The sequence below is a fragment of the Nilaparvata lugens genome, chromosome 5 (assembly GCF_014356525.2).
Source record: "Nilaparvata lugens isolate BPH chromosome 5, ASM1435652v1, whole genome shotgun sequence".
Classification (NCBI taxonomy): domain Eukaryota; kingdom Metazoa; phylum Arthropoda; class Insecta; order Hemiptera; family Delphacidae; genus Nilaparvata; species Nilaparvata lugens.
Genome location: NC_052508.1, coordinates 65,048,851 through 65,064,064, shown reverse-complemented (window position 1 = coordinate 65,064,064; position 15,214 = coordinate 65,048,851). Strand labels below are relative to the sequence as shown.

At 34.2% G+C, this 15,214-nt stretch overlaps 1 protein-coding gene across 2 annotated transcripts in view; it reads right to left on the bottom strand.

Annotated features, from left to right (window-relative positions):
• Nucleotides 1-15,214, bottom strand: part of LOC111046273 (SWI/SNF chromatin-remodeling complex subunit SNF5) — a 62,215-nt gene that overhangs the window by 25,268 nt on the left and 21,733 nt on the right. For both annotated transcript variants that reach the window (XM_022331784.2, XM_022331783.2), the window contains exon 2: nucleotides 11,664-11,876. In XM_022331784.2, coding sequence (XP_022187476.2) covers nucleotides 11,664-11,876 — 213 coding nt within the window. The remainder of the gene's footprint in view (nucleotides 1-11,663; nucleotides 11,877-15,214) is intronic.

Here is a 15,214-nt window from a genome sequence, read left to right as displayed (position 1 = left end):
ACCTTTCTCGAAAACATATAAGATTGTGATACAAGCTAGTAATAGATACTTCCTGTTAAAATGAGCGATTGGCTTAAGATATTTTTATAAATGAAATTTAACAGTGTATTAACAGTTATGTTGCACAAAGATGAGCAAAAATTTGACCAAGTTGATGAAGATTTCTATCGAATTCTTGACAAACAAGTTTGAATAATATGTAAGATGGTTGAAGACATCACTTCAACAATACTTCTTTGCTCTTATACTCACGTTACAATATCCTTTTTCAGTGGTCACTAAACTGTATTTTTATTCAAAGTGAAACATCACATGTAGCTGAACTGCAATCTATACACGTGATATGTACAGATTACGAAGTTGAGATTGTGTAAATACGGATTTTTTCTAGACAGCAGCCTGTTTTGTTATAATATATAATCTATAATGAATGAATGAATGAATGAATGAATGAATGAATAAATGAATTTATTTTGCCAAAAAGAAAATACAAAAAAGGTTTACAAAAAATGAATATAAGTATATGCTACTGCACTAAAAAAATTATAAAATAATATAATTTTCTCTAACAGAATAATTATTTCGTTGTTTATTTGTTTGTTTGTTTTTTGACCCATTAATTTGTCATTGCACCCTAAACTACAAATGAAGCAATGCATTCTACACTTAACATTATCGAAACTCAAACCTCTTTCATTAACTAAGCCCCATTCTAAGAGGTGTTAATAGCATTGGAAGAGGATAAGATAGTTACACTGTACTTCGTGATGAGATTGAACACCTTTTACCAGAGAAAACTCCTATAAACTCTTGTATTCTGTGCTTTTACTAACAATGGAAGGTGTGCTTGAGAGTTTTGGAAGCATGAATACATAACGAGAAGAACACCCAAAAGGAACACCCACTTGCAAAACGGTTTTTGCAACACAAAAGAGCTTGTTAACTACAGTCATCACAGCCTGAATTCAATTTATCCCTAAATTGTTGTTTGGAGATAATCAAATTGTTCCGACATTGAATGACAGTTTGATAACTTGGGTGTTTTTTTCTGCTGATGGTGATGCCTTCATTTATTCATTCATAGACAATAGAATACAATGCAGGTAAAAACAACAGGCATTCGCCCAAAACTGCTTTAAACCTTAATTTGGAATACACAGTCTAGAGGTTATGTAAATGATAACATAATTCACACACTATTTTGAGTCCAAAAAATGTATGTACCGTACTACAATAATTTTTAATTTATCAGATTAATTAATTTCAAAATACAAATCCAAACAAAAATCTTCCTTCACAATCACAAAAAAATTCACTTAAATCCACAAAATATACTCATGTTAAAATTCTAAACGTCAAAACATCTGATCTTCATGAGCTCCAGGCTTGTGCATTGGTAGGCCGAAGGAGAGATGAGTAGACCTTCAGCTTTCGGTGGGTTCCGAATTAACGGGGAGTGATTATTTTCAGACTCGTGGATTGTAAGTGGGGGAGTCGGCTCTACAAGTGGTCACCCTTCCAAAGGGAGTAGAAGGCGCATGAATCTTAACTTAACTAATTGATAGCTTATCAGTGCAAACACTGAGACAAATGATGAATTCTTAATGCAAATGCTACGCCGCTACACCATTATGTTAGATGAATTTTTAATACATGAATTCACCACAGAATTCAACTTTCACGAAATTGATACTCGAACTATTTATAGATAAAAAAAATAGTATCAATTACCTTATCACAAAAATTTCAGCTAATAACAACGTGCCCTTTGTTAATAAATTCAAGATTCACTCATTTTAGAGCGCTCATCAATGTATTTTTTTTTAACATGACTGATGGAAAAACTGATTGCTTCTAAGCATGGAAGCTGTTCAGATTGGAAATAATCTGATTGGAAAGAATGTTGGAAGAATTCGCCAATGTGCCTAGGGCTGAAGAAGGACAAATCTGATAAATTATTAAAGGTGATAGAGAAAGCTTCATCATAGGCCTAACAATTCATCAGAAAAAAATGAGAATGGGAGCTGTACATGGATGGGAATACTTTATTGGAGAAATTGGCGAAAAAGAAAAGTTTCAAATAGAAGAAGAGGAGAAAGAGGAGGAAAAAGAAGAAGAAGAAGAAGAAGATGCAGTTTCAAATAGGAAAATAGTTTTAAATAGAGGAGAAAGAAGCAGTTTCAAATAGACAAACTAAGGAACCTAAACAAAACAAGATTACAGTTCTGATAATAATCGCATTTTCAGGATTTCTCCTTTGAATCCCAATCCTACAAGTATTCTTATCCTTACTGTTGAAGGAAAAACATGGTTACAGAGGTAATGACACATAAAAGCAAACTGTATATTTTGCTGGCCAGTATTGCACCGATTCCCAATATTACTAGCAACACTGATTATAAGGAGAAATTCTAACTTTGATGTTTGCTGTGTATGTATTTATGCAGATGTGGAAGAAACAAAACAAGCAACGACTTTCTCACAACTAGAACAGCCACAGAGATAACCTACTTGAACACTTTCTCCTGGGTCTTATTTCAACGATAGGATTGCTTCTTATCAATAATTAAGCACTATCTTACACTATCCAAGGATGTAATGGGATCTTAGAGGATTCAGAATTTCAATGTATTTCAGAATTTTACTGTCGATGTAGAACCGTTCCATAATGAAATAAAAACACACACATATACATGTATATAAGTATATATTTATAATTCACATATTATGTATATAAAGGGCCTCATACACTAGGGAAACCATATAATTGATATATTTTGACATGTCGTACACCGTTTGAGCTTTGCTCATCATATGCGGTTTTATACGATGAAATAACAATAACAATAACAATAACTAGGGAACTTGGATCGGCAAACAAATTGTGGACCAAGTTCCCCAGTGTATGTGGAAAATTAGCGAACCGCGAACCAAAATTCGTGACGAACTTGGTCTTCAATCTGGACTAAAAAATTTGTTCGGTTCGTCCGCCAGGGCGATATATTCTATCTATTCTTTTCCCACAGCAGCTGCAAACTTTGACACACTCATCTCTAGACCTCAAAAGACACTGAAGTAACGAACGGTTGTTCGCTCTCCCCACTACAGTGTGTGGTGGACAAATCATACACTAACTTGGTTCCCCGAACCAAGTTGACCGATCCAAGTTCCCTAGTGTATGGGGCCCTTTAGTCAGCTTGAAAATGTGACCTGTAAGGTCACGAAACCATGGTCCTGTACCAAATAAAACTGTAGAATTTGACGATAAATGTGTGTTTTTATTTCATTATTCAGAGTTTATTTGGAAGAGATCAAATCAAACGAATGTATTGTTTCATTTCCATAAAATATAGTCTGTAACATGATATGAAATAATAAACATGAACATTTACCATATTGGAAATAAAAATCACCAACATCAAAAGGGTAATGAATTCAATCTACATTATTAAAAGTGGTTGCTTTAATAATTATTTTTACTCACTTCTCACATTACCCAGTTCTCATTAAAATGGAAGGGAAAATACATTCAACGCGTCATGTATGCTCATGTTAGCTCACTCTATATAATTATTATGTCAATCAATATTCATGTCACATTTCCAAACGTTTCCAGGCCTATATAAACTTTTAAAACATGATGAATTATCACTCTGGATCGTTTTCAAAAAATATTCAATATCAATACAATCATAATTTAATAGCCTTCATCATTTCATCATCACCTCCTTTTCCCTCTCAAATCATAATGATATCAAATAATCATTTCCTACAAAGCAATAATGATAAATCTATTGAAATTTCATGCTAACTGCGAAAAGGAAATCGCAATTATTGATTAGAAACATAGGTGCAGAAGAATAGCATGTAGAGAAGTAATAAACAATCTTGCCTGCTAAGAATGAAACTGATTCGAATAGGTTCTTTTGATGCATTACAATCTGTGGAAATTGTGTCCTATATATTATTTTGTCATATAGATATATTACATTATGTCCTATAGAAAATTATGTCATAATCTTCAAGATTCCAGTTTCAGTTCATGAACTGTGAAATGAGCACTCACTGTCTCACATTATAAACAGTATAACTAACATTGCATTGCTGATCGTGAATACTAATACGGTATTTAAAGAACATTTCACCAGCATGTGAAAACTTAGGCGGGATGCACACCGGAGAAACGCATTTCGTGAAGCCCTCTTTCATGAAACTTGTTTCATGCAATCCGTTTCACTCGCGCATGCATACAAAATAAACGTTCCCTGCTTAATCTTATCAGTCGATTGCGAGCAACTTTCGTTTCATGATGATATCAAATAATCATTTCCTACATGAAAATAATGATAAATCTATTGAAATTACATGCTAATTGCAAAAAGGAAATACCAATAATTATTGATTAAAAACATAGGTGCAGAAGAATAGCATGTCGAGAAGTAATAACCTGAAACCTGAAACTTTTTTCACGAAACTCGTTTCTCCGGTGTGCATCCCGCCTAAATGATATTGATCAATAATTACCAATAATAATTATCGACAGGTTCACATTCAACACCCTCTAATGCAGACATCATTTTTCACATCATAACTTAGACTTATATTATTGTGGGCATGGTTTCAGTCTTTCTCAATATATATTCTATATATTGTTCTGATATTGATCAATGATTATCAATAATAATTATCGACAGGTTCACATTCAACACCCTCTAATGCAGACATCATTTTTCACAGCATAACTTAGACTTATATTATTGTGGGCATGATTTCAGTCTTTCTCAATATATATTCTATATATTGTTCTATATATTTTCTATATATTGTTCTTCATTTCTATATAGGCCTACATAAAACTAAAAAGTCGAAGGCTATGCCGTAAACCGTGTCTATTATGTAAACTTTTCCTCTGTACTGGTCTGAGCAAATGCAATGGTCCGAGACCATATAATACGGAAGTGCGTCCAATTAATGCAGACTAGCCCTGCATAGTTTTTTCTCAATTATATCTGTTGTGTAACTGTGTAACATCATACCAAACCAGTTGTAATAGAAACAGAGCGTATCTGTCTTTCTGCACAGGATAATAGCAGTAACATGATGTAGCAGCTAATTAACAGACACTGTAACTCACATTATTAATGAATGCATGGAAATGTCAAAACATTCATCCACTTGAATCGAACTGAGTGGAAAAACAGATGTTGATACTACTGGTTGGGATAGAGCCGATTTGGGAATTCGAAATGTACCTTCAATATTTTCGAGAATCCAATGCCTAATGTGGGTTTGATCATAGAGAAAAAGAAAATTCGAAAAGTATTTTATTATTCTATATTTGATTGATCATTCAGCTACTGATTTCAAGAGTCTTGCGTTGAGAAGTAGCTTGAAGTAATGAACGCCAAATATAGTTTTATTCTTCTTCTGACAGAAATTAGACAAATAATGTTGAGACTACAGCTGTTATATAGCTATGGTGAATGTGATATTTTCGAGCTCAAAATTTAAGTGTTTTTATTCTTTATTTTGTGAATTTATAGTTTCTTTCATGTTTTTAAGAAACTTTTATTATTAATCCATCCTAATTTAAAATTGTTTTATTCTAATTTATATTTTAGATTGTGATTTGGTGTAGAAATTTGAATGGACATAACCTATAATATTTGGACAATTTAAAACTAAATTAGGAAATTGAAGAAGTTTTAGGCAATAGCCTGTTTTTTCTTTTCCGATTCTTGTATTTTTTGCTAACCTTATAAATAAATAAATAAAGAATATTGAGATGTGAATTTTTTGTAATTTAATGTTGAGAGATTATCTCTAAAATTTTCTTCAAATGTCCAACATTTTTACTCACGTCAATGTTTTGTTTTTCTTGAAAGTATCTAATAAGTAAGTAAACTAAACAAAGTTTATGGAACTCAAAATTTAATTCAATAAAGAATCAACTCCTTCATACTTCTTCTTCAACTCATCTTTATAAATAACTGATGAAGAGTTGACAGAAGGATCAGAAGTTGACATAAGAAGTTGAAACAGTAAGAATTGTGGGTACAACCTACGAACACAATGAAAGAATTACAATATTCTCAAATGCTAATTATAAATAGGAGTTATGGTTCCAAAAATCAAATTTAATCATTTCGAAAGATTAAGAAATCAATTAATTTCTAATTGTTGCAATGACTGAAAAAATTGAAGTGAAATTAACATTGTACTGTGGTTACATCCTAAGAACACAATTAGAAAACAGCGATACTCTCAAATGCTAATTATAGGAGAAGTTTGTTATGCTATTAAACCGATTCTCTAGTTTCTAACACGTCGTGAGTATACTAAATTGAACGTGAACACCAATCACAAATAAGGAAACCCAACAGTCATTGAAGTCCAATTTCTTTGTCATGCAATGCAAATTAGGTATTCTAACGCTAAACTGTATGGGCGAGTCTGACTGGGTTGTCCTTGTGAACGTGAATGGAAAGGCAGCTGAGTTCACATACAATTCTAGCATCTGAACGCCGAGTTCTCATACTAGCATCTGAACTCTATTTTATCTGCCTGCAAACCATAGACAGACCAAGGACTTTGTTGAGTTCACTATTGAAAGTTTAGTGGCATGAGATGCCGACTTTTTATGGATATCTTATTGTGTTCTATTTATCACAAAATGAAAAAGAAAAGCAATTATCATTAATCTAGTTGGGGAATGAAATCAGATAGTTAACTATCTATGTTGGAAGAGTTATGAGACTTTTTCACGAAATTCTCAAGCAAATAGATTAATTGGTTCTAGATTGAATTAGAATATTATGGAATAGATCATAGCTATACTGTTCATTCCAATTATTCACCCTTTCTAGCCTACATATCTCTACCTACGAGTGTTTTTTCTTATAATAAATTGCAAACAAGTACAAAATTAAAAGGATTTATTGACTTTGACACTTGTAAGACTTATTATAAATATAAGACTTATTATAAGGGCTTAAGCACACAAATCGATTTTTGCCGTACGTTTTTTGCCGTCCTTATAAATTCTTATAAATATAAGACTTATTATAAGGGCTTAAACACACAAATCGATTTTTGTTCGTACGTTTTTTGCCGTCCTTATAAATTCTATTAAACAGATGATTTCAAACAGATGATATGTTTGTCAAGTTCCGTTCAATCTGATAGAATTCATAAGGACTGCAACATATCGTACAAACAAAAATCGATGTGTGTGTGCACATTTTAGACTCGTAAAAATGATCAAAATCAATCTGTATCCATATTCATGTTTACATAATTTACATTTTCACTCAATGAGAAGCAACTAGTGATAAATTCAGTAATCAGATTAAAACATTGCATGGTCCAAGAAAGATCAGAAGATTGCATGGAAGATTAAAGATTGGAAGATTGCATGATCTAGAAAGTATAAAAGTGAAGTAATGAATTCATCTTTCATATTTTTTCATCAACTCACTTGAGTATATTATGTCTAAACATCACTAAATTTGATTTCTCCATCCCATGGTTTTATTGCTATGTCATTCAGAGACATCCAAATTGATGCCAAATTTTGTAAGGAAAATTGAAATGAGCTACAAATTTTACAATTCTATCTCATAACTCGATAGGAGACGAATTATTGTGTTCAGGAAGTGGCAGGATGAGTTTGATTTGTTCCAATCAAGTGACTTAGCTCGGCTGTGAATCAATTCAGGTGTCTGGTGATTGCAGGCTCCGGTGATCGACGGTTTTGCGTCTGAATCGAAACGCAAACTGTTCACTACATTTATTTTCTGTAGTGAGAATCACTTAAAACCGGCAGCATTCCCTTATAGAATGATATCGATGCTTCCCATCCAACCTGAGCTGCCAGATGACACTGAGATGGTCGAAGTCTGACCGCAGAAAAACGCCATTTCCACCTTTCACGGTACGAGACTTTCAGATGTAGCTGTTCTTCATCGATATTCCTTGCAGTAATAAATCGTTAATCGGGAAACATCGTTTTTAGAAGCGTGACGATCAGAGAAATCACTGGATCGAAAGTAAATAAACCACTACGCTGAGAACTAGATGTTTGTTATTTCAGATGAGTTCAATAGTGGACACCTTATAAATGTTGTGGTAAGATGAGCCAACATCATCCTCACCCCCACAAATGGATTTTTGTTCTTGGTTTTCTTCTTTCTTCGGTTTCCTTCCTCCATTCTACTTCTTTATTATTCTACTTTCATTCTTTCATTCTCCATTCATTCATACAATAAGTACATCTTCAGAATGATAGGGAGAGAAAAAATAAGTTAACCTTGTGATATTTCTCTCCCAAATTTAGATAGGGTTACACATGGTTACACATGGTCCGAAATAGGTTGAGTCTTGTAGTTATCACTTCCCAAAATTTTCAGTCCTTTAATATGTTCACATAGTAGATTTTCAAATTTAGAAGCTTCACTTCTCGTTTCTCCTCCTACGATCTCCTAACACTATTCCTCCTTCACTGGTCCGATCTCCTTCTTCTTTTATTTTTCTCTACTGATATTTTTCTTCCTTCTCCCTTTAATGTAGGAATACTAGACTACCTACTAGTATTTTCATGTCGGCTGTATTTTTCGAAACATTGTTACATTTAGCAAATCAATGCTGATTTTATCGAAAAGTAGCCTATATAAGTAGATATTCCATGGTATAGGGCGTTTATGTTGCAACTTTTACTGTTATCTCAAGCCGATTACTGTTGATTGTTGTCGAATTTTACTGTTTTGTTGGGGTGAGAGTGTGTGAACGGCACAATATGAGAGGCTTCCTGTATCACACAGTAAACTGAGATAACAGTAAAAGTTGCGACATAAACGCCCTATACCATGGGATATCTACTTTTATGCTATTGTTTTTTTGTGATATAGGCTACTTTTCGATATAATCAGCATTGATTTCCTTATTTCGAATTGAGATTTAATAAAATTTGATTACATTGTCAAACGCTAGTAATTGAACTGATAGCTAAAATTTCAATTCACCAATCATGACTAAAACCAATCGCACGGAAATAGTCCTATAGAAATTGGAAGAGCTGAGCTTCCTCAACCCCCTTGCACCCATTAGACGTTGCCAATTCGTCTAGTGTATTATAGAAATGAATTCCCATTTATGATCAGCTGTGGACAACAATGATCAATTTTTTTTGGCAACGTTGTATGTTCTCATCATACTATTTTCGTGCGGTTGACGATAGTACATGATAGAACCCTGTTATGATGGTGTAGGGTAGGGTTCATAATGCGTTACATGTATAATTTTACGTTTTCTAACTTCTTAAAATTAGGCTTCTGTAGTGAGGTCCACGTTATAATGGCAGTTATCTAGGTAAGTGGATAAAATTTTATCTTTGGTGATAAAAAGCCAATCAATTGAGACTATAGTGAGGTCTCCGTTATAATGTCAGTGGTTTGATTAGCAATGGTGTTGCTATTCTTGTCTACAATTCAACAAAGCGGATAGCACTATCTCATTCTTGCTTTGCTCTGTTGCCAGATCGTCTTCCAACAATGAAGAATGGATAATTAATCAACAAAGTTTTTCATCTTAATTATGAAAATTCCTTACAAAACTATTGAAAAATATAGTCTCTTGCTTAATAAAATATAATTGATTATTTTAAACGAGTATGAACAGTTAATATTACATCAATAAACCTGTATCAGCTACCATCTATAGAAGGCATTAACAAGATAGAGAATCGGCAACATTGTTCTTCTATCTTTCTCCACTGCCGTTATAACGTGGACCTCACTATAGTATTAATTCACAACCCACTTTTTCAACTCATATTTGGTAACTCATGTTATCAATAATTTGGAATTTATCGATCATGATTGCACAGTATTCTCCGTCAATGAAATTATACGGTGTGGCCTGATTCTTCACTTTTTTCTTGTAAACAATTCAATTGAATCGCCTTATCCATCGCTTTACTACCGTAATTCGTCAAGAGTGAACTATACCGCCTATGATTCGCCAGTATTGTGTACTATGGGAGAAAAAACAGCTCAGTGTTTTGCAGTTGCAGAATGGACAATGCGAGTTAGATAAGACCAGGTTGATTGGGCCAATTGGGCTTGAACGGGCATTACGGCACACCACAGTGGACCCCAGTAGGTCTGTAGTTTTTTGGTAGCACTCTATACTCTTTACTCTCTATGGTTAATAGCTCTCTATGCTGTTTACTCTCTATGGTTGTCAGCTCTCTATGCTCTTTACTATCTATGGTTGGTACAGTGAGAGCCACGTTATAATCGCAATGGAGAAAGATAGGAGAGCAGCTTTGCTGTTAAAATTACCAACTTCTTTGCCTTGCCATAGAGAATAGCAACTGATACCAGTATATGTGATGTAATTTTAACTGTTCATTCTTATTAAAAATCAACAATTACTTTCTATTCGTCGAGAAATTATATTTATCTATAATTATTAAAATATTTTCATAATTGAGATTACATATTCTGTTGATTAATTAAATTATAGTTCTACATTGATTTGGCAGAGTTGCGGAGCTAGAGAAGGATAGTGCTACCTGCATTGTCGAGAGATAGAAAGGGATAACAACACCAATGTAAATTAAATACTGCCATTATAACGTGGATCTCACGATAGCTCTCTATCCTCTTTACTCTCTATAGTTGGTAGTTCTCTATAATTTTTTACTCTCTATGGTTGGTAGCTCTCTATCATTATCTATATCCTCCTTGCTCTTTATTCTCTTTACACTCTATGGTTGCTAGCTGTCTATCCTCATTACTCTCTATGGTTGGTAGCTCTCTATGCTCCCTACTCTCTATGGTTGGTAGCTCTCTATCCTCTTTACTCCAAAGACCTTAAAGATGCATAGACTCACAAGCAGCGCTAGTGTCGTACTTGGAATTGAAATCGGCCATTGAGGGGGCAACCTATAAGATTATTACATACCAATGCCTTTGTAATCTATAATATTACAAATATATATATATATATATATATATATATATATATATATATATAAAATATCTCGTGCTAAAATACCCCAATGGCGACCTTCAATTTCAAGTAAGAGCTATCATTGAGAAGGCATAGGCATTGTGGGTGTATATCTCTTTAAGGTCTTTGCTTTACTCTCTATAGTTGGTAGTTTTTCTATAATTTTTATTCTCTATGGTTGGTAGCTCTCTATCACCATCTATATCCTCCTCAGGGGTGCCCATCCCCCCAAAGGTTCATGTCGCAAAACTCCCCCCCCCCCAAAAAATTTTCAAAATTTGGTATCCATTTAGGTACTTAAAAACTGTATATTGAAAAATCCCCCCATTTTCCCTAGTTTTTTCCAAAAATCCCCCCCAAAATTCAGCCTCATGTCGCAACTTGTGACATCAAAACATGCTATGGGCACCCCTGATCCTCCTTGCTCTTCAAGCTCTTTTACACTCTATGGTTGCTAGCTTTCTATCCTCTTTACTCTCTATGATTAGTAACTCTCTATGCTGAGATCTATGCTGTTTACACTCTATGATCCTTGGTTCTCTATGCTCTTTACTCAACATGACAGGTTGAGTCATGTACCTCTCTATGCACCTCTCTATGCTATTCACTGTCTATGGTGGACTACTATGCCAAATAAGGAAAGCGCTCACCTGTTTCTGCTGCTCTTGCGTCTGACGCTGTGCCTGGGCCAATGGCAGGTGCTCTTGCGAGATGATCGTCTGTTGACCTGGAGTGCAGGACATAGTGGCTGTTATGTAGGCGGAAGCCAACATCGAGAAGCTGATGATAACGCTGACCGCTATCACAGTTAGACCGGCGATCCTGGCTACCTGAACGGCGGTGCCTCTCTCTCGCCTGTATGCCTGTCAACACAACAATGTTCACTATCAGAGAGAGCAGTCACAAAATGTTGTATCAATGTTACCTATAAACTCAAGTGCATATTATATTCTTTATTCTTTATTCATAAAATAGAAATTATAGTACCCTTTGAAATTAATAAAATAGTATAATAAAAATACTAATTTTTAGTTGTATAATAATAGCTTTATTCACATTCTTGAAAGAATAAAAGCCTCTATTATGAGGTATATATGTGGTTGGCAACAAATACAATTTCACAATTATTTAAATTATAAAGTTTTTCACTTTTCAATTCAGAGTCTGTCAATAATTTTTGCCCATCTTCTCCTGTCTCTAGCTTTATTTGTATAACATTTGTATTTTCATTCTATTATTTCATTAATCTCAAAGGTACTATAATTATTCTATTTTATATGTACAAGAAAGTAGTCCTGAATTATTTATTCTCTATTCATTGATACAATAAGTGCATCATCAAAATGATAGGGAGAGGAAAAATGAGTGCTATTCCTCTCCCAAATTTGGATAAGGTTACACATAGTCCGAAATAGGTAATATAATGAGTAAAATTGTGTTTCACTATTACTGAGGCTACCTCAAAGCTGTAATGGCACACTGATTGATTGATTGATTAGCTGCCTTTATTTAAAACCTAGGAGGGTGAAGTTAGGGCGCAGCCGGCCCTCTCTTACACTTAATCCTCACTGAGAAGAGAAAAATTTAGACGGTGGAAGAATATTCAATTAATTTCAATGAATTAAATTAATTTTCAATGAACTTATAGAAATGGAAATTATGTAAAGTTATAATTATTGGAGTTGGTCCATTTGCACTGCATATTTCCCTCTCCAAAACTTGTGTAAACATTCAAAAGAGTCTTCTTGCTCATAGGCCCGGTTGCACAAAAGCCGGTTTAATTTTAACCGTGATTGATTTCACAAGAACCAATCGGAGAAGGCCTTTTCGAAAAGATGGCTCCTCTGATTGGTTTTCGTGGAATTAATTACGGTTAAAATTTAACTGGCTTTTGTGCAACCGGCACATAGATTTGGAAATTCAGCTGACTTTTTTAAAAGACTATTCAAAGTAATTACTCTAGTTGAATGGATGCTAGTGGGAAACAATGGGGAATAGAAGAGTGGGGGAAGGACACTTTAGATGGTGATAATCTTCCTGAGAAATCATATATTTGTGAAAGAAAGCAAATATTCGGTTAATACTACAATTTACTATTTAGATAAAGAAAGAAACTATAGTGAGCTCCACTTTATAAAGGCAGTGGAGAAAAATAGGAGAAATCGTTACCGATAGTCTGTCTTGTCATTGCCTTCTATATACGGTAGCTGATACAGGTTTATTGATGTAATATTAACGGTTCATTATCGTTTAAAATAATCAATTATATTTTATTAAGCAAGAAATTATACTTTTCAATAATTTCATTACGAATTTTCATAACTAAGATGAAATATTTTGTTATTTTATTAATTCTACATTGTTGAAAGGCCATCTGGCAACAGAGCAAAGCGAGAAAGAGATAGCGCTATCCGCTTTGTTGAATGATAGACAAAGATAGCAATATCAAACACTGCCATTATAACGTGGACCTCACTATATTGAGACACATATTTCCCTTCCCTTTTCATGATAGCAGTCTCAACATTATGAACAAATTTTTCCCTAAAAATCAAAACAGAGATTTCTTGTTCAGGAACAAAGAAAATTGTTTTTACTATTTATATATTGTTATAATTTCATTACGAATCTTCATAACTAAGATGAAATATTTTGTTAGTTAACTATTGCAACAGATCAAAGCGAGAAAGAGATAGCGCTATCCGCTTTGTTGGATGATAGACAAGGATAGCAATATCAAACACTGCCAAACGTGGACCTAACTATATTGAGACACATATTTCCCATCCCTTTTCATGATAGCAGTCTCAACATTATTAACAAATTTTTCCCTAAAAATCAGAACAGAGCTGATTTCTTGTTCAGGAACAAAGAAAATTGTTTTGTTGTTATAGTGTATATTGGTGGTGCTATAATTAAAACAGCGACAAGGAGTGTGGACTGACTTTCGTTATGGTGGAACAGGTCGAGACGAGTGGAGTAAGCTTAGCAATGATCACAATTTGATCAGTTGTGGTGAACAGGTCGATCCTAGTGCAGCAAGCACAGAGTAGCTTGATAATTACTTAGCAGCAAGAGTGGGCTTTCGTATGTTGTGTTGTTTTAGCCTTGTCAGTGCTAGTTTTCACCTTGAACCGATATACGGATTTGGGTCTATGCGTGATGCCAACTACACAACAATGCATACTGGCTGGAAATTGAAACGTCAACTTAATTACAACAAGATTCAATAATACTATAGAATTAAGGCCGATTGTTCAAGGAGCCTCTTTTGTTCTTTAACTCAGATCCCCTGATTAATCATCACATGAGAGACTGTTTCTTGACTTATAATCAAGATTAAGCTGGACCTAGACCTACAGCTTTCTTTTTCTCCTGATAGAGATGGAGATTAAGCAAAGATGCATCTTATACAGCGGGAAGTGGATTATTAATAAGAAAGAATTGAACACGTTTAGTGTGTGAACAGGCTCACTTTGAATGGCTTTTCGACATGCCATCATTTCGCTACTCCCTACTTGATTCATTTTCTCGAAGTAGCAAGGGTAGATTGAGACGTGAATTTGGGTGTCTTGGATAGGACAAAGTGTATGAATTCATTTCCAACCGAGTTCCAACGTCCAACAATAAATCAAGGTAGAATGTATATAGCAAAACGAAATGAAGAGAGACAAACTGCTAAATCTGTAGAAAATAGATAATGATTATATTGTTTTTTTTTTACTGGCGGTGATGCGCACATAACGGGAGTTACGGGAACATCCTATTATATTAAGCGAGCAATTTCTGTATTTATTTATTTATTTTTGTATTCATGTATATCCAACATATCTCGAAAACGGCTCTAACGATTGTCACGAAATTTGGAACATAGTAGTTTTATGATATTAAAATTCGATTGCACTAGGTCTCATCCCTGGAAAAACTCGCTGAAGTACAAAAAAGGATAATAATTATTCATCTTTGGAGAAACAGCTGGTCATTTCGTCGTCTGTCTTTAATGGAAGTGAGTAAGCGAGTGAATGAGTGTGGGACTGAAACATAATTGTGTCTCAGCTGTTGAACTATTGCAATAATTCAATCAGGTACTTAGTGCCGGTTGCACCAAATACTGTTAAATTCAAATCCTGATTAATTCAAGGAGAATCAATCAGAGAAGCCCTTTTTGATAAGACGGCTTCTCTGATTGGTTCGCGTGAAA